We start from the raw sequence: 20,980 nt of genomic DNA, 5'->3' as shown, positions 1-20,980 counted from the left end.
ATATATACATATATATATCATCCATCAAAGTACAAAACTTACTTCAGGGGTCCAGAGGGCATTGTTTTGGAGGATAGTAAAACAGCAGGTGAGTTTTTTAAAAAAACATGAACGAAAAGAGAGATCACATCTGAATTATGGTGGTTATTTTTCTCTTTTATTTTCTCTTCATTTCTTTTAATCTTGTGTGACGTTATTTCATGAAGTCTTGCTTAATTATTTTGATAAATTAAGTTTGGTTAAGAAATTAACAGTGGGAGATTTGCTTTATACAATCTAATGAGCTGAACACAGGATACTATGAGGCTATACCAGTCTTTGCACATGGAGTCAAGATTCAATTCTGGTAGACAGAGGCACAAAGGATGATGGAAATGTTTCCTATCCTGACTGGGATAATGGTTATACATTTACCAAACTCACCAACCTGCATCCTTAAAATCTGTGTATCTGATGTAAATTATACCTCATTTAAAAAATATGTCATCATTGGGTTACAGAGTAAGGACCTCTTTAGTACTGAAAATGTAGCATTTTCCGGGGGCAGAAACAGGATAAATATGTGAGATAACCAATTTCTTCCAGTCTCCCTTTGAGCTCATGTCAGTGAAGGCCCGAATGCTATAACCACAGCCCAGAAAGGAGGGAGGGAGGAGGTATGTGCAGATGCACAATTGTCAGAAAATGCTGGAATCTGAGGAAGGTGCAAGGCTGGACTGGCATCCCCTCATCTCCTGATTTGAGCCACCACTCCTAGAACAAGGTAATCAGGGACTTGACAGCTTTCATCATGAGACTAGACTAGAATCAGCCTTTCAGGGCTGTGGACTCAGTTCACAAAGCTCCACAAGTGGCCGATGATTTTCTGCTCACTTATCACGATTCGCATTTACTGTTTAATAATATTTATGAGCAGCCTGACTCAGACCACATACAAGAATCCCAATCCCAGACAAAGTAGAAAGAGCCTTGTCATATAAACAAGTGCTGCTCACAGTGTGTTCCGCCGATCGGTGTCCCTGCTCCATGATTAGATAAAAGGCTCGCACCAGAAGGGAAATTAACAACATCACTAAGCCTGTTGTGTAGCTCAGCTGACATTTTCTTCACAGCATGATTTTCTCAATGAAGGAAACCACACATAACTTACATTCAGGCACAAGTGTCTCATAGGTTGTGTGCTGATAAACAGTTTGCAGATTGGCTATGTCGAACAGCATTGCTATAGTTTGATGACACTTTAAGCAAACAGAAAACAGCAGAACATTCATTCAAAAATGATTTTCTAGGTCACTTGAAATTGTTGGATATCCCAGTTGCAGTGAAGGAGATATGAAAATAACTAGGGCAAGGTATCTGCCCATCTCTTAAAACTTCTACTAAAGTAATGCTATCACTGCAATTATCCTTACCAGACTTACAGAAGAGCTTAATACCAAATTCACAGTGTCGTGTCTGGAGAAACCCTTACGAAATTGCTAAAGTCCTCTTCTGGATATGACAGCCACGATCTAGGGTGCTTAGCATTTGGTGTCTTTTTTTTTAATTTTTAATTTCTGTGGGTACCTAGTAAGTGTATGTATTTATGGGGTACCTGAGATGTTTTGATGCATGCAATGTATAATAATCACATCACGGAAAATGGGGTATCCATCCCCTCAAGTATTTATTCTTTGTGTCACAAACAATTGAATTATACTTTTAGTTATTTTAAAATGCACAGTTATTAGACTATAGTCTCCCTGTTGTGCTATCACAAAGCAGGTCTTATTCGTTCTTTCTAACTATTTTTTGTACCCGTTAGGTGCTGGACATTTGACTATCCTTCCTATGATATAGGGTGGGTGTGAAGTGGCATCTGTGGGACTCCTCATTTGGCTCATGACCTCTTTCTCCTCTTTTCCCTTCTAGCACAATCATCAGCAACCCAGAAGCCAAACTGATAACATCGGGGCTCCCTTCGCCAACCTGAGTCAAGCTCCAGCTCTGTCTCTGGGAAACTCACAATAAGATAATGAAAGCAGACTGGTGTGAGAGTCTAAACACCAAAGAAAGTGGAAGTGACTCCAAAAATGGTCCCAGTTTATACTAGCCCATTTATGCCTAGTGTTCCTTTACTGGAACGGTAAGCATTTGGGAGTTATTTATATTCTACTGCTCAAGGACATCACCAAGGTCTGATTGCAAAAATTCAAAAAATTGCAACCTCAGGCATACATGGGTTAAGGAGAGAGAAGTTACTAAAAAACAAAAAACAACGTGGAAAGGTCAGGAAAGCAGGGCAGATGGGAAGGTGGACTCTTTTCTGGACACATTTTTCAGTGGCCCTATTAGAAAGAGATACCCAGATGTAATCTGACCACTGCAGGACGCAGGGAGACCATTGCCTACCTGTGTTATTGGCAACTCACTTTCATTAATGTCCCCCAAGATTGGACTAATCACTTCGGCAGTCACATAAAGAACTTGCTGTCAACTAAAATCCCTAGGTCTGTTTCCCATGAACTGCTGTTAAATCAGGTTTCCACAATCTTGAACTTGTGCACTGATTTTTTTTCCATCTAAATACAGGACTTTATTAAATTTCACCTTGTTAGTTTCTAACCATTGTTCCAGGTACATGTGCTCTCTTGCCTACATGATCCTGTTCTCAATCTCTCTCTCTCCCCCTCCTTCTTACTTCTCTTCCCCCTCTTCCCCCTCCAACTCTGTCCTCATCCCTCTCTTTTAGTCATCAAACTTATTTACAATCCCTCCTCCAGAAATCTGATCTAAATACATGCATTTATATGCATGTATTACATATGGTGCTTAAAAAGCCTTGTTCTCATAAACAAACAGATAATTTATTTTGTGGAATCTTGGGGTGAGCCAACCCTTCACAGGGCAGAGGTCACCTACAAGGGGAGAGGCTTATAGGGTTACGGGGGACCAGAACAAGGAAGTGGTGACTTCAGGTGTATCAGAACTGTTTTGATGCAGCAATTGGCGGGCAGGGAATTACATTACCAGGAAATAATAACTCACTCCAAGTTTTCATAAAGGCCAGGGGTTGCCCTTGCGTTGTATCCCCAAGTATATAATAGTATATAATGATCAGCTTTAACTCCCTACAACTTCCAAGGGTCTACAGACTAAAAAGTGCTTCCTGTTACCAAAGTGAAGTCAAATCCAGCACAGTCAAATTAGTTTCACCATGTGGGTGTCCAGCTCTAATTATATACCAGCTTCTAATTATAAAACGTTAAGAATGGCTATTAACTTCTGAGTCTCATTAAAATTAACAGTTAATTTGCTAAAAGTCGCTTGTTTGGAAAAACTGCTAATGACTGTTCTGCAGATACGCACAGGTACAAAATCTGCAAGGACACAGGCTCAAGGACAAAATTTTGCATTTAAAATCTCACACTCCTTTGAGTTTTTAGCTAGTGTACATAGTAGCTAGGGTTTGGGGAGATATATTTATATTTAGTCCAATGAATAGGAATTGTCTGCCAGGCCCCGTGGCTCATGTGTGCAGTCCCAGCACTTTGGGAGGCCAAGGGCAGGTGGATCGCTTAATGCCAGGAGTTCCAGACTAGCCTGAGCAACATTGTGGAACCCCGTCTCTACCAAAAAATACAAAAATTAGCCGGGCATAGTGGCGTGCACCTGTTAAGTCCCAACTACTCCGGAGGCTGAGGCAGGAGGAACACTTGAGCCCAGGAAGTCAAGGCTGCAGTGAGATTGTGTCACTGCCCTCCAACCTGGGCAACAGAGCAAGACCTTTTCTCAAAAAAAAAAAAAAAAAAAAAAGAATAAGAATTGTCGCTTGCCAATAAGAATGAAATGAAAAAAATGAAAGGGAATGACTTACCCATCTATTCTAACAGCTGGATTCTAGAGTATCGGCAGGGAGCAGGCGAGGTGTTTTGGGGGTACTAGGGACTGGAAAGCGTGAAGCCAATTCCATTCAGTAATAGAAGCAAGCTGTTAGGTAGGACGCGTAGAGTCTGTTCTTTACAGAGGGGCCCCCAAGTACATAAGATATATGTTTCTCCATGATGCGCTGTCCTGAATCCCACAGCCCGTGTCAGAAAACCTGCCTGCTAGTGGACACGGGAGCGTGGAATGTCAAGCACGATGCTCTCCTGCAGACACCTCTCTCAGTGCATGGAAACAGAACACTGAGCCAAGAGAGCTTGAGGCTCTGGAGTCAGTTTTTAGACTAAAACCTCTTATCGGGAGATGAGCAAATGCAACCAGAAATAAACTCCAAGTGCCTAGCACAAGCCCCTTCCTTTCTTAGTGGCTCAGTCTGCACCGTGTCAAGGTGTTGCAGAAGCTGCATTCCAGAAGGTGCCCTGATCTATTTCCTGAGCTGATCCACAGCTCTCTGGCATCCATGGCAGCCCTGCCCAGACCATCATCCACCAATGGCAACTCTCCCAGGGGTCCAGTGTCAGCTTCAGCTCTGTGTGAAACCTCCATATCGTGTTCTGACTACTAAGGACACAATTAGCTAAGGAGAAAGGAGTGGTGAGGGGCTGCAATACAGTAATGACAAACAAAACTAACAAACGAGGGTTTTCTAGAGTGGATCACCACTAGAAAATGAGGTCTACCGGCAGGGCACTGTGGCTCACGCCTGTAATCCCAGCATTTTGGGAGGCCAAGGCAGGTGGATCACTTGAGGTCAAGGGATGGAGACCATCCTGGCCAACACGGTGAAACCTCATCTCTATTAAAAATGCAAAAATTAGCTGGGTGTGGTGGCGCATGCCTGTAGTCCCAGCTACTTGGGAGGCTGAGGCAGGAGAATTGCTTGAACCCGGAAGGTGGAGGTTGCAGAGAGCCAAGATTACACCACTGCACTCCAGCCTGGTGTCAGAGTGAGACTCCATCAAAAAAAGAAAGAGAGAGAGAGAGAAAAGAGAGAGAGAGAGAGAAAAGAGAGAGAGAGAGAAAAGAGAGAGAGAAGAGAGAGAGAGGAGAGAGAGAGGAAAGAAAGAAAGAAAGAAAGAAAGAAAGAAAGAAAGAAAGAAAGAAAGAAAGAAAGAAAGAAAGAAAGAAAGAAAGAAAGAGAAAAGAAAGAAAGAAAATAAATGAGGTCTACCTTCCATTTCACTCTCTTTGCCAGTCACATAGTTCCCTGAGAACAGAGACTGACAGCTGGATGCTTAGCAAAGGCAGCAGCAGGACTGAAGACAGTGAGTTTCTCCACTCATAAAAGTAACAAACACAGCACATTTCCTTTACATAGATACATGAGATGCATAAAGTAACAAATTCAACAAGAGCTTTGGATTCGGAATTCCTAGTAGTAGCAGAAGCTCAAGCTCAGATGTTTAAAAATCTGAATAATCCATAGGACCTAAATTCCTTTTAATTGTATTCTAAAATTCACAGTGGTGGAATTAACAAAGAATGGTTCATAATCAGTAACACTATCTCTCCAGCAAATAGTACCATTTCTGAAATTCCAAGTTTACAGGTTTGTTAACAGTTGGAGAGCGGGGCTGGAAGTCTCTTACTATTTTCTAGTTCACTTATTTCATTGCTATGTGTATTCTTAGTTTTCTTTAGAGCAATGTGTCCATCTGAATTCCCGGGCATCTAACAGAATTTCTGAGTTAAAGATCCTGTAATATCAACTAATCAATTAACTAATTTTTAAAAAATCTTCTTTATCATATAAACTGAATACTAAAGAATTATAAAATAAATGTATTACTCAGGCAAATATTGTCCTAAATACTGTTATTTTGCCTATAATGCTTAATGAGTATAGTATAGTGAAGTATGAGAATTAATGATTATTCTGTATATATGCACAGGTGTGTACAGGTGTTAGTGTACATGAGCACATTCGAAAACAGCATTGGAGATGGGACTCACATCTGAATGTTTAGGACACTATAGGTGGTCTTTTGATGGTATATTCAAGAGTGTCATTGTTTTCATATTTAAATAAGACAGCCTGTTGCTAGCAAGCACAGAACAAAATGATTAAATGGGAAGGAGTTGATTCAGAGATTTAACAGCCAAAAAGTTTGGCAGCGCTAGATGATGGCAGAGTGTAGCAGTGAGAAAAATACTACATTTTAGTGACAGAAAAAATCCACAAAACCCCACAGCATTAAACATTATTTATGGATACTTTTTCTCTTCACTTGTTAATTTTAAAGTTTTCAGTTACATGTTTCCATATCAGATGACATTATTATTTTCACACACAGTTATTTAGGTCACCAAGGAGGTTTCTTTTGTTACTGTTTTGGGTTACAATGTATTTTTTTTTTTCTTTTTGGTTCACCTTACTTCCCCCTAAACAGGAATCAGAAAATGACTTTGTGAAACTTGAATTTCCTCGTTCTAGATAAAGACTATCTAAGCAGAATTTTAATCCTTTGTAAATTCATTTTTACAAGCTGAATCACTGCTGTCATTACAATGTAAATCTTAATTGTTTTAAATGTCAGATTTGTCACACATTTTCCATCCCTCTTTATGTAAAGACGTCCCAGGTATTTTCCTAATAAATACATAAACTAATTTGGGTTTCTTTGCCTATGAATCATAGAATCGTATACCTTAAATGGCTTAGAAAAGAAGGTATGCGCCTCTTCTAGAAGTCCTTACAATTTCTTAATTCTTTTAAGTTTTTTTCATGAAAGTAAAGTGCTGTGAAGCTAAGGCTTGGCTTATGAAAACTTCTAGGTAATATGCATCTTCAAAATAACCTATAAAGAAGTCGCTTTATTTTGTTACAGGCCTAAATACGTCGACAATGCTTTTTTCTAGGTTTTAAGACAAGTTATACACATTTTTTAATATTAAGATTTTAACTCATACGAAATATGAAGTATCCTGTCCTTTTACCTGGGATGCTCAACAAAGTCTTAATTACTATTACAACTGATTTAAAATCTTACTGAGAATCTGTCATACCTGATCTAGGTGACTAACTCACATACCGTGATAACGACTTCAACAGCTGTCATCATGTGGCAATCTGAAATTAGATTCCTCATTTCTTTTAAACCAGTGTAATGATATATCTCTAATATTCTTTTAAAATTGGAGTCTGTTAGGTTCTTTGTCCTACTTGCAAAACACAGGAAGAACTTCCTTTGGTAGAGAGCAACTAAACCAAGAACATGGTTTCTATGATGAAATGCAAATTCTCAAACAAAATCCTTCTTTTCAAAATATGAGACAGTAACTCATAGTCCCTACATTTCCAGTAGTTAAAGCGAAAGGCTGAACAAGCGTGTTCAGAATGGATCCTTGGGATCTATAGTATTTAATTCTGTTGGAAGCTGATCTCTCTAAATATTTCAGTCTGGATGCTTCATTATGCAATGACAGGTCTTTGGGTTAATACATTTCAGTACTACAAGGGTCTGCTTCACATTTGTTCCTGCCACTTAGAGATGACCAGGTGTGCACCCCTCTGTCCCAGTGGGAAACAAATAAGGGTGTTTCTCACATATGAGTCTTTTTCTTTCAGAGTGAATCTCCCTGACCTTAGGTTCTCATCCCTTCTCAATTCGCCTGGGAAGTTATTGCTTGTTTGAACTGAAAAATACAGTTAAGATCCACCTAGACAATTATCCCAAACCTTTAAGCAGGACAGTTAAGTAAATTGCATTTTTAATATGGTCATCACAGTTTTAAAATTTAAATTTGGAAGTAAACGTATATTCTCTTCTGTCATTTGACTTTCTGATTTCATATCTTTTTCAATTTCTCCAAATGGGAGCTGCTCTTATCTTGAGTGGATCCTTTTACACAGTGGTTTTTCTAATGGTTGATCTTTATAATGCACGGTTCTCACACATACCTGTGTCCTAGTATGTGATATACTTACAGAACTAGGCAGTCTAGTTCTGTTCCGTGTATATTGCAGTGATCCTTCTGTGCCCTGCGCTGAGATGCTTCCACTGGTTAGTGGTGCTTCTTCTGCTCTGTGATTCTAACCACAGCAACAGAAGCAATCACCAACAATCATCAGTCTCTGATATGATTACAGAAAAGCCACGAAAAGACAAACTATGAAAGGGAGGTGAGACATCCAGCAAGAGGGTCCTGAAGTAAGGAGTCCATGAAAGTGTCCCCATGATACCTGTTCAGTTTTTTTTTTTTTAAAAAAAGAACATAAGAAACACACAAACAGAAAGAACACGAGGCTTCCAGCTTTGGTAGAACTTGTTTTGACATGGCCAAAATGTAAGAATCTTAGGGCGGGTACGGTGTCGTGTCCATTTTAGTGAAACAAGAGACTCTCCTGTTTGACCTCCCAATGCCGGTAATCCCAGCACATTGGGAGGTCGAACAGGAGAATCTCTTGTGGTCAGCCTGGGCAACACAGCGAGACCCTGTCTCCAAAAAAAAAAAAAAAAAAAAAAAAATGTAAAAATTAGCCGGGCATGGGGGCATGTGCCTGTGATTCCAGCTACTTGTGAGGCTGAGGCAGGAGGATTGTTTGAGCCCAGGAGTTCAAGGCTACGCAAGCTGTGATCGTGTTACTGCCCTCTAGCCTGGGCAACAGAGTGGGACCCTGTCTTCAGAAAAAAAAAAAATCATATACCATGATATTTCTCCAATGAGCCTCGACCTCCACAAGATGCTAAGAATACCCAAACCCTATCACACAGAGAGGCAAAAAGAAGGTATTCTCCTGCCTTCAGGGTGGTTAGCGTGGGTTGGATGCTTACCTGGGTCGGGCCTCAGGGGATAGCTGTGGGTCACCGAAGGAGGGGCTCCGGGAGGCCGCCTGCTGCAGGGAGGAGCTGTGCACGTGCTTTGGGGACTGTGACACTTCAGTGAAGGAGGAGTCTCGCCCAGACAAAGAGAAGGTTGAGGAAGTCTCTGCTGCTGGGGACAGGTCATGGGCCTGCCGGGTGGCACTCAGCTCTTGACCTCGTCTTTGGTTTTCTACGTTCAGCAGCACCTCCGGGTCGGAAGCACCATCACCCTCATGGAGAGCATAGTCCTTGGATTCACCTGCACAGGTCCTGAGCCCCATCGTCTCGGTCCTGGGGTACGGAGAACTCGCATCTCTGCTTGACTCTTCCTGTTTGTCACTTTTTCCTCCTCGTTTTTCGACAGCATCAGGCTCCTTCCTGGACTTGGTATAGCGGGATAAATACTCAGAGTCTGCCTCGGGATCCAGGGTCAGCCCGTATTTCTCTGCCAGCTGTCGCCTTCTTTCTGCTTTGTACCTTGCAATTCTTTCGGCTTTGGACTCCAGACTGTGGGTGTCCATGGTACCCGAACCATAGGGTGAGTCACCGTGGACGCCAGAGGTTTCTGTGCAGTATTTGGATCGAGTTTGCTTTTCTAGAGGAGAATCAGAAGTTTCCTCCTCTTCATTTGATCGGCCTACAAGAAGGTCACATGGATGAGAGGTGCAGATTTCAAGCAAAGACACGTATTTACACATAGAGTGACACTCTCTACTGCACACAGCACACACCGGGGTGCCCATGCTGTGAAGGACCAGTTTCTCACTGAGGTGTGTTTGCCTGAAGTGATTATTTACCTGGACTGCTGAAGAAGTCTGAGATCTGCAGTGAAATCTACAAAGGCTGTGAATGTGCATGTTCTGCAAGCCCCGTAACGTGTGGCTTTAACTTAAGCTCAGCCCCTTCACTCCCGAGAGCGCCTCAGTTCAGTGCTTGTTCAGTGCTTATTTCCCCTTACTGATTTACCCTTTTTGGTGGAGTTTAGTATTTCACGTGGGAGGCCATAGGATGAGTTCAGGTCCTCTGGGAAAGACACCAGACAACTGAGCTGCTGCCATTAGACAAGTGATGGATGCTGGTTTCCCGGGATCTGAGAGTAATCATAACTATATGGCCCATATCATTATTCACCAGGCTTTTCTTTTTTACATAAGTGTTTTTTTCCCAATTATAACACACATGCCTGATGTAGGAAATATCTAATATGGGCCTGGCATAGTGGCTCACACCTGTAATCCCAGCGCTTTGGGAAACTGAGATGGGAGGGTGGCTGGAGGCCAGGAGTTCAAGACCAGCCTGGGTAACATAGTGAGACCCTGCCTCTACAAAAATTATTTTAAAAATTAGCTGGGCATGATGGCACATGTCCATGGTGCCAGCTACTCAGGAGGCTGAGGTGGGCAGATAGCTTGAGCCCAGGAGTTTAAGGCTGCAGTAAGCTACGATCAATCGTGCCACTGAACTCTAACCTGAGCAAGAGAGCAAGACCTTGTCTCAAAAAAAAACACAAAAAACCTACCAGTCATCACCCTACAAACTAATAACATTTTTATATGTTCCTTCTAGTTTTTCATAGAATTTTTTCTTTATAAAATATTTAGTGTTATTAATGTTCTATAAAATAATTTCCTGGCTTGGCACATTCTATAAAATGTTTTCCCAGCTGGCTCACACCTGTAATCCTAGCACTTTGGGAGGCTGAGGCAGGCGGATCATGAAGCAGGCAGATCACGAGGTCAGGAGTTCAAGACCAGCCTGATCAACATGGTGGAACCCTGTCTCTTCTAAAAATGTAAAAATTAGCCAGGCGCGGTTGTGTGGGCTTGTAATCCCAGCTACTCAGGAGGCTGAGGCAGGAGAATCGCTTGAACCAAGGAGGCGGAGGTTGTTGCAGTGTGCCGAGATCACGCCACTGCCCTCCAGCCTGGGCAAAAAAGTGAGACTCTGTCACAAACAGACAAACAAAAATTTCCCATATTTGGAAATCTATTTTGAAGACATCATTTAAGGGTCCTAACAGTCTATCTAACAGGCATCCCATTATTACCTTAACCCTTCCCATATGGTCTTTTTCATTCCACCTAAATTAAATATACATGTATCTTTTCCATTATTTTCTTTAAATTAAACAGGCGAGTAACTGGAACTAATTTCAGAGTTTGGTATGAAGTGAGAAGAGGGATATTCCTCTTCCCACCCTCTGGCGAACCCATTTTTTTATTATGATTTTATTAATTCTTCCTTTTCTCACTACTATGTGAAGCTTAAACTATCATATACTACACAGATTACCATTTCATATACACTGAGGTTTATTTCTGGCTATAAATTTTGAGACTCTGATCCGTGTATTGACATTTCATGCGTGTAATTACTTTTTAAGAGGTGGAGTCTGACAGTGTTGTCCAGGCTAATCTTGCACTCCTGAGCTCAAGCTATTCTCCTGCCTCAGCCTCCCAAAGTGCTGGAATTACTGGTGTGAGCCACCAGGCCCAGCCTTTTTTTTTTTTTTTAATAATTGCACGTGATTTTAAAATATCTTAGTTTTCTAGCTTTCTGGCCACAGGTAATTGGAAACTGTAGAGACAAGCAAACTGATAACATCATAAAATGAGATCAACAGCTCTCTCTGAGCAAGAAACTAGAAAACACCGGCTATAAAAAGCAGCAGCATGGCCGGGCTTGGTGGCTCACGCCTGTAATCACAACACTTTGGGTGGCTGAGGCAGGGGGATCACCTGAGGTCAGGAGTTCGAGACCAGCCTCACCAAGATGGTGAAACCTCATCTCTACTAAAAATACAAAAAAATTAGCCCAGTAAGGTGGCAGGCACCTGTAATCCTAGCTACTCCGGAGGCTGAGGCAAGAGAATCGCTTAAACCTGGCAGGTGGAGGCTGCAGTGAGCCAAGATCGCACCATTGCACTCCAGCTTGGGCGACAAGAGCGAGACTCCATCTCCAAAAATAAAATACAATAAAATAAAAAAATAAAAAACAGCAGCACAGCGCCTCAGAGCCAGGGACTGTGGTGGGAAGAACAGCCCTGTGTATATCCTCCTCTCCTAAGGTCAAGTTGAATATTTGATGACAACAATGACTGAGTGATTAGGGAATCATGCGCCCTCAACATACTGTTTAATATGAAATAAATATACAACGTAGTTAAAATTACCTACATTAAAATAACTTAAATAGAAAGTTTTCTTGTATCTTCAGAGTAAGAACCATACTCATTCAAGGTGCAGCTTTGCCTCTAATGCTCCCTGCTGAGAGCAGCTGCTCCCTGTGCTGGGTCGGAACCTTGAGAGGCCCCTGTCTCAGAGCACGGATCCTATGCTGGGCCCTGAGGGTGCAGAAAGACACAGTTACTGCCTTTGAGGGTTGAGGGCCCCAGTCTAGAGAGGAGGAATGACTGGCCCTCAGTGACCCAATAATGTGCCGAGAGGAATCATTTCACACTGCTGTGACACTAGAAGGCCATATCCGTGAGGCGGGGCAGAGATTACATGCTGTTTTTACTGTCACTGTTTTTAGCAAATATACTTAATAGCCAGGCATAGTGGCACATGCTGGTAGTCCTAGCTACTCAGGAGGCTGAGGCGGGAGGATCACTTGAGACTGGGAGGTTGACGCTTCAGTGAGCTTTCATCAGGTCATTGCATTCTGTCTCTAAAAAAACTGAAACTAAAAATAAACAAAAAACAAATACACTTAACAAAAAAGTAGGCCAAGTCTACTGGCTCATGCTTGTATTTTCAGCACTTTGGAAGGCCAAGGTGGGAGGATCACTGAAAGCCAGAAGTTAGAGACCAGCCTGGGCAACATAGTGAGACTCTATCTCTACAAAAATGTTTTTTAAAAAAATTAGCCAGGTGTGGTGGTGCAAGCCTGTAGTCCCAGCAACTCAGGAGGCTGAGGCGGGAGAACTCTTGAGCTTGAGCCCAGGAGTCAAGGCTGCAGCGAGCTATGATCATACTCCTACATTCCAGCCTGTGTGACAGAGTGAAATCTTGTGTTAAAAAAGTTATATCCACACAATTCACTTCTGTGGAATATCTCATGTTCTGATACCACTGGGTAGAAAAGGCGACGTATAACCAGCCAGGCAGCCTGCTGGAAAATGGGCCACCCAGCTCCACGCTCACCGATGTGGGGGCTGGCAGGGTCGCTGGCTCGCATGTATCGAGGGGTGTCTTCCTCCAGCAGGCGGTGAGTCACCAACCCTGTGCAGCTCTGCAAGAGGATGGGCTGGGTGTCATTTTCAATCCCTTCCAGGCGCCTGGCAATTCTTTCTTTTCTGTGAGATACACCACAAGAGGCAGAGTGAGCAACAGCGATCGAGTCTAAAGGAAAGCAGAACACTGCTTTGCCAAGCTCTCTTCTATTTCCTAATTCCCACTATAAAGATCTTACCTTTTCATTTCTAAGAATTCCTTTTTCTTTGGTTCAAAGATTTGTCTTAATTCTGCAACTAGAAGAAAACCAAAAAAGAACAAAATACAGTATTAGTAGCCATGCGCTCAGTTTACTCACTCATGCAACATCTTTATTGAACTGCAAATTTCAGTTCTTGGTTCCTATGTAACAGTGATATGCAAAACTGACCAAGTTCCTGCTTTCTTGGAGACTGTTTCCTAGTAGGGGAGGCAGATGCCAAATGAACACACACACACACACTAGGATGCATCATTCTCTTCTAAGGTCAAGTTGAATATTTGATGCTCATAAAAATGACTGAGTTATCAAGGCAAAGTGAAGTCATGCTCACTGAACATACTGTTTAATATAAAATAAATACATAATATATTTAAAATTACATACATTAAAATAATTTAAATAGAATGCTTTGTTGTATATACATTGCAACACCTAGCTATGTGACTCATGTAAATGTCACATATATAGATTGGCTAAGAAGTAAAATACAGGGTAAAGGAGAAGGTTATATTTCATCTAGGGGAATCCAGGGAGACCTGACGAGCAAGGTCTCTCTAGGAAGGTATTTTAGGCAGAAATCTCAATAACTGTTTCTAACTTTTGTTTGATTTAACAAAGTATTCTAAGCTTCTATTATGGAAATCATTTACAGAAGTGTAGACTAGGAGTGTGAACCCACAGGGCCATCGGCAAGCTACAAGCATGAACTCAGAGCCGCTCCTCCTCCTCCCTCTCATGGAATCTGTCAGTGGCTGTAACTATCTGATTGTTTCCCACAGTGCCTCAGGTGGCCGCTTCAATTAGCTACAGTTTAGATGAACACAGGTCCTCCGCCTCCCTGCACAGGCTTTTGCTGGAAGGAAATGTTAACAGTGGTTTCCTTGCTATAATTTAGGTGGATCATGGGCAAGGTAATGACCCCAATGTTTCTGGCAGCATTGGAGAAACAGAACAAACGCTGTGCTGAGGTTGGGAGGTTCTCACATGACACTGACTACCAGCATATTACTGAGATGATAGACAACTGTTTCTTTGGAGAAATGGCCAAAGTTCATGGAGAATAAAGGTCTCTCTTTTTGCCTCCTCCTCAATAGCTTAAATTAATAAGGGCACATCTGAGTAACTCCTATGAAGGACTCAGAATGGGGTGGGAGAAAGAGAGAGGGGTGGCTGGACAGCCCGGGGCCAGGGCCAATGAGAAGTTTTGAAAGGCTGAGTCACAGGAGAAACTCAAAGGAATTTGGTTTTCGACTGCTTCAATTTCCTTTTCTTTTCTCTAAGTGGTAATTTTAGTAATGATTCAAAACTACACACACACATGCATGCATACACACACAAAGTTTTATATTGCCCTTTGGGTTCAGGGATAGAAGCCTTGTTTTCTTCATTTATTTTAAGTGATAGCCACCTCAAAACTTCAGTTGAATTGGCTTTTGTTAGGGTAGTTGGCTTCGTAGAAACAAAACCTCTCTCCCTCTGACTTCAAAAGGTCTCCCAGTTGGCCTCCCCAGGAATCAGCATAGCTGGAGGCAGAGAAGTCCTCGTTCTAATTATGTTCCTCTTTAGAAGACAGGGGTATAATGAGAATGGGGCACCCTGCCATGCGGCCTTGGGAGAGGAGGCTTGGTCAATAATAACAGCTTCCCCGTCAACAAATTAGCCCTAGTGAGATTATGGTGATAAAACTTTAATGGCTGATAGGACATATTTTCAAAGTATTTTCAAGGATGACAAAAACCAAAGGGTTTTATTTAATTATTTAAACCCCAAAGAGAGTGGAGCCCTGTTTTTCAAAAGACCACTCAAGGAGCTAATGAAACCAAATTCCAAGGGCGCCTAAAAGGTATGACTTGAACCCATGCCTCAAACCCCAACTGAGAAACAGAAAATATTATTAGGGTCCTGAGTAGCATAATCACATCCCCTCCCCTCCCCTCCCTTCTCCTTCCCTTTCTTTTCTTTTCTCCCCCGTCCCTTTCTTTTTGAGACAGGGTCTCATTCTGTCACCCAGGCTGGAGTATAGAGGCACGATCTCAACTCACTGTAGCCTCAACTTCCCAGACTCAAGTGATCCTCCCAACTCAGCCTCACGAGTAGGTGAGATTACAGGCACGTGCCACCACACCTGGCTAGCTTTTGGTTGCTTTTTGTGGAGATGGAGTTTCACTATGTCATCCAGGATGGTCTTGAACTCCTAGGCTCAAGGGATCTGCCCGCCTCAGCCTCCCAAAGTGCTGGGATTGCAGGCGTGAGCCACCGCACCTGGCCTAAAATGTCCCTTTTCTCACCCCACATTATTTCAACTGGGTAAGTCATCAAAACCATTAATATACAGAGTATCATGTAACTTCCACTGGAAAAAGTTAAGATAGACTTTTCTTGGTTCTAATTAGAGACTGTTGAAAATCACTTTCATTTCATCCAAATTTTAATTAATTTAACAATTTTTCTATAGAAATGCAACTAAAGGCACTTTAAAAAAAGATTACAACAGTACATGGAAAAGCAAAGCAACATGTTGCTTCCTGCAATTCTCGACTTCCCGTATTCCAGAAGGAAAGATCTAGTTGGGAGACTGTGCAAGCCTCCCGTCCACAGGAAAGGTAGACTTTCCCACTGCCCTTCCAGTGAACACTGCCCTATGATAGCCATCCACTTCTGGGCATAAGACAAGACATTCTCAGGACAGGATCTAGCAGACACACAGATGGACCTCATCAGGGTCATGGGCTCAGGAGGCTGGCTCTGGAGAGCTCCCAGATCACTATGGGAGCACTAACAGCTTCTGAGTGGGAAGTGGCCTTGCTGTGAGCGCTGTACCACAGGATGTTGAATGTCTCAGGTTCTCCTAGTGATGCTAAATCACCCCCAGTTGCTGCAACACAAAAATATCCTCATATATTTCTAAAGCCCCTTAGGGACTGCCCTAGATTGAGAACCATTGAGAATCACTGATCCCCGGTATTAGAATTTCAAATACACAGCCTGTGCCTTAGACACCCAGGCCCTAGGTTATACAGCACAGACGCCACTAGCCCAGCACTGAACTCTTTTCAGTCAAGCCCAGATTCAACGCAAAGCTATGCCAAGCCTATTGCTCCTGGAAGCCAGAATCCATCAACATAGTGGGTACTTGAAGGGACACCTTAGGGTCCTCTCTGATCATTCACTGAGGAATTAAATGAGCTCATAAATTAAATTGTCCTTTAAATGTATTGGTGAGCTTATTAATTCTTAGTGGAAATCTATAGTGAATTTTTAAAGGAAAATAAAAAAGTCTCTCCAGCAAACAAATGATGACCTCTTAGTCTATTCTTTCTAGCAAATGTATTTTTAATTACCAAGATACGCCTCATTCCTACAGAAACGGGATTATAAGAAATGAGGTACAAGACAAAAAGAAGCAACAGAGAGACATTTTGAGTTTTGCCTCCTTTCCCCAAATCTATACTAACATGTAATATAATTAGTGTGTAATTAATGTGTATTATATTACATATCTGGTTTATATTATTATTAATAATAATAGCCAGGCATGGTGGATCGTGCCTGTAATCCCAGCACTTTAGGAAGCTGAGATGGGTGGATCACTTGAGGTCAGGTGTTTGAGACTAGCCTGGCTAACATGATGAAACCCTGTCTCTACTAAATTTACAAAAATTAGCTAGGCCTGGTAGCATGTGTCTGTAATGCTACTCGGGAGGCTGAGGCAGGAGAATTGCTTGAACCTGGGAGACGGAGGTTGCAGTGAGTCAAGATTATGCCACTGCACTCCAGCCTGAGTGACAGAGCATGATTCTGCCTTGAAAAAAAAAATATATATATATATATAAAATATGGTTTATATGTGTTATATTATTATATAAACCATATTTTATATTATTTCATATTATTATTAATAATATAAAACATGTTTTTGTACTATTATTAGCATAAAGCCAATACTAAAAACATCATGCATGAAAGTCACCATTGCTGTGGAAATCTGTGTTGTAACTCCGTTGTTTTATTTATAAAGCCTACCTACAGTTCTACCAAAGTTACCTTCTGATTGATAATCTTGAAGGTTTCTGTTCTTTTAAAACTTCAAAAAAATTTTTTGTAATATCAGATGTACAGAAAATATAAGAGATATCCTTCATAATATGTTAACATTTTACTACATTGGGATTATTTTTATTCTTTTTTTCTCTCTCTTAAGTGTATTTATATGTGCATATATGTCTGTGTACATACATACATAATATTTTTTCTGAACCATCTGAGTCAATTGCAGCATGAGGCCCCTTTATCTCTAAATTCTTCAGTGTGCATTTCTTAACAAAAAAGAATAAGAATGCTCTTTAAAGTGGTTCACCAGCTATAATTCAATTGATTATATGCTGTGTCATAATTATAATTCATATATGGTTCATGTTTAGTAATAGTAGTTATTATGTAATCCAGATATAAATAAGCATCGATGGTCTAATTTCCATTATAATAAGACATCTACTTTGCTTTCAAATACATTAGGGCTTCTAAACATATCCGCCTGTCCCTTGTTTTACCTGTTTCTTGGTCTGTTACTCTTCTTTGAGTAATTCGGAGTGGTGCTACTGTGGCAATACGGACTCTATGAGTCTATTTCTTTAGTTATTTCTGAGGGGATCTGGAGGTTAGTTTTCAAGTAAGGCGATTTAAGGAAATTTGACAGCAGAGCTATAATACTTCATAAAGTTATTTACAACCACCTACTATGCTTTGCAATAAGACTATATAACACCAATATTCTGGACAATTTGGTCCGCAGGGTGCTTTTCTTGGGAACCATAGTTTATTCCCTTAGCTCTAAGAAACAGACGGTTTCTGGTTAAGACATTGTTGAGTTCAGTTCTCCAAACTTGAGCACAGTAGAACCTTCCAAAGAAATATAAGTGGCAGGGGTACTGCCAAGAACACTTCTCTCCTCCTTCACCCGACAGCCCAAGAGCCCAGGCCAGATCTGGAATATTCTGATCTTACTTCCCACAGGAGTAAAGCCCTTTAACTTTTACTCTTGGATGGCAGCCACTAATATAAAGACAAGCAGCTCATAAACCAAGCAATTACAAACTAGAGGAATAAGGGGGAGGGGTGACGGCTAAAGGGTGTAGCGTTTCTTTTCGGAGACACGAAAATGTTCTAAAACTCGCTGTGCCGATGGAGGCAGAACTCTGTGAATTGCTAAAACCGAACGAATGGCATACTTCAAATGATAGGATTGCATGGTACGTGTGCTGTATCTTAATAAAGCTGCTAAAGAAAGTGGAGTAATATGTTTGGTCCACTTCATAATTCCTAAACAAAAAATCTTTTTTTTAATATTATAAAAGTTACATAGGTAAAGATTTTTAATCCCTTGATGACTTGTTTGTGATACACACTTAGAGGAAGACCTGTAGAGAAAAAGTAACAACCACTGTAATGCCCAGTTTCACAGGAAATGAACAGAAAGAGACTTCTATAAACTTATCACACATAAAACTTGATGTCATTCAAATAAAATTATAACCAAATCCCTTTTTAACATAATATTGCTAAGAGCTGACACATAAAATAATTAATACATTTGTTAAATCAGAGAAACAACGAAATTGCTGGTCTTTCCAAATCTTCCTATTTTTTCTCATAAAAAGCAAAGATATATGAAATAAGACTGTAGAGAATTTAGGTGAAATTCAGGGGACATGGGGCACTGGCACTTTTTTTTTTTTTGAGACAGTCTCGCTCTGTTGCCCTGGCTGGAGTGCAGTAGCGTGATCTTGGCTCACTGCCATCTCCGCCTCCAGGTTTCAAGCGATTCTCCTGCCTCAGCCTCCCAAGTAGCTGGGACTTCTTGCCCAGCTAATTTTTTGTATTTTTAGTAGAGACGGGGATTCACCATGTTAGCCGGGATGGTCTCGATCTCCTGACCTCATGATCCGCCCGCCTCGGCCTCCCAAAGTGCTGGGATTACAGATGTGAGCCGCCTTGCCCGGCGGGTGCACTGGCACTTTTAAAGCATGTTTTAAGGATTTAAGGGACCATGTTACTTTAGAAACATCAATCTGGTGAATACATGAAATCATCATCTTTGATTTGTAAACATTATTTTTTATAATCATTTATGAGAAAATTTTTAATACAACTGGCTAATAAGCTTAGGTGTTCTAAAAGTTTATTACAGATGAAGTTACCATTTGTTGAACCTTAAGGAACCTAACATTTCATACTGCTTTTGATTTTTCTGCTCATAATATTGTCTGTGGTATTATGCATCAAATGAAAGAACTGGGATAGAGAAGGGGAAAGAGGGACCCTTCTGACTGGTGGGAACAACCTCTGCTATGTAGAACTTTGCCTAATCAACTCTTCTCAGCTAATGCTAATATCGATTTGCTCATTCTTATACTTTGTTTTGATCATCTGCATAGGTTTTAAGCACTTTAGTTTGGCTCAGATGAAACTGGTTTTTTTTGTCTTTCACAGAGAGTCCTAAACACTGGCAGAGTCATTCCATTTGACAGCCGTTCTATGCCCTATCTGCACCCGTCCTACCTGGACACGAGGCCACTGACTTGCCTTGAAAACTCTGATGCGAGCACAGTGTGGACCACCTCATTTCCAGGTAGCATGAACGATTAATTTTCTTTTTGAAACGAAATTTCATCTGCCTTCTTGTAATTCTATACATTATTCTTACTTTTGGCCTCTGGAGCAACATAGAATAAACCTATATTCCAGCTGACAGTGTTGTCAGTTCTTGAGAATTGCCACATGTCCCTGTCTGGGTTTTCTTCACCAGGCCAAATCCCCGGAGTCTTTCAGACATCCACCCTCATCAGACTATGTCTTGGCCAATCATCCGTTCCATTCCTCAGATGTATTCCAATTCGGCAGCGGGCCTTTTTTTACTGGATTTACTTTCTATTAAAAGAATACGTTGTTTGGTCTAATTTCTTTGGGGCATGATTTTTGCTTTTTCTTTCAGAGTAGAAAAAAATCTGCCCTTCCATCAAATCTGTTTCTTCCCCTGGAAGGTCTCCACAGCTCAGTCAGGATGAAGTGAGCCTGGACCAATGATCGTTCCCTGTGCTGGTGTTACAGTTACAAAGACCAGGCGATGTTTCCATCATTTCATAGGAAAAACTAGGGGGAATTGGTTTATAGTGGTGCAGACATTTTACTGCATGTGCGCCTTGACCAGTGGAAACAGTAATTCACCAAACATGTGTGAGTGCCTTCCTGGGGAAGAAGAAAGATGGTCATGATATAGTCTGAACCTGCTGTTCGCAGCCCAGCAGGGAAGCTACGAGATGTTAAATGCAAAAGCCCTGGCCAGGCGCGGTGGCTCATGCCTGTAATCCCAGCACTTTGGGAGACCGAGGCGGGCGGATCACGAGGTCAGGAGATCGAGTCCATCCTGGCTAACACGGTGAAACCCCGTCTCTACTAAAAATACAAAAAATTAGCTGGGCGTGGTGGTGGTTGCCTGTAGTCCCAGCTACACGGGAAGCTGAGGCAGGAGAATGGCGTGAGCCCGGGAGGCTGAGCTTGCAGTGAGCCGAGATCGTGCCACTGCACTGCAGCCTGGGAGACAGAGTGAAACTCTGTCCCACCCTCCGCCCAAAAAAATACAAAAAATTAGCCAGGCGCGGTGGTGGGCACCTGTAGTCCCAGTTACTCGGGAGGCTGAAGGAGTAGAATCACTTGAACTTGGAAGGCGGAGCTTGCAGTGAGTCAAGATTGTGCTACTGCACTCCGGCCTGGGCAACAGAGCAAGACTCGGTCTCAAAAAAAAAAAAAAAAAAAAA

At 41.7% G+C, this 20,980-nt stretch overlaps 1 protein-coding gene across 9 annotated transcripts in view; it reads right to left on the bottom strand.

Moving 5' to 3' along the window:
* LOC108528098 (supervillin) overlaps window positions 1-20,980 on the bottom strand; it is a 239,188-nt gene that overhangs the window by 30,111 nt on the left and 188,097 nt on the right. For all 9 annotated transcript variants that reach the window (XM_017869775.1, XM_017869790.1, XM_017869782.1 and 6 more), the window contains 3 exons: window positions 13,143-13,200; window positions 12,875-13,026; window positions 8,700-9,366 (listed from right to left, as the gene is read on the bottom strand). In XM_017869775.1, the coding sequence (XP_017725264.1) occupies window positions 8,700-9,366; window positions 12,875-13,026; window positions 13,143-13,150 (827 nt within the window). In that variant the 5' untranslated portion in view covers window positions 13,151-13,200. The remainder of the gene's footprint in view (window positions 1-8,699; window positions 9,367-12,874; window positions 13,027-13,142; window positions 13,201-20,980) is intronic.

This window comes from Rhinopithecus bieti, unplaced genomic scaffold, assembly GCF_001698545.2.
Source record: "Rhinopithecus bieti isolate Rb0 unplaced genomic scaffold, ASM169854v2 scaffold_758, whole genome shotgun sequence".
Taxonomy (NCBI): domain Eukaryota; kingdom Metazoa; phylum Chordata; class Mammalia; order Primates; family Cercopithecidae; genus Rhinopithecus; species Rhinopithecus bieti.
Note: the sequence above shows the minus strand (reverse complement) of the source record. Positions and strands in the feature narration are given on the sequence as shown.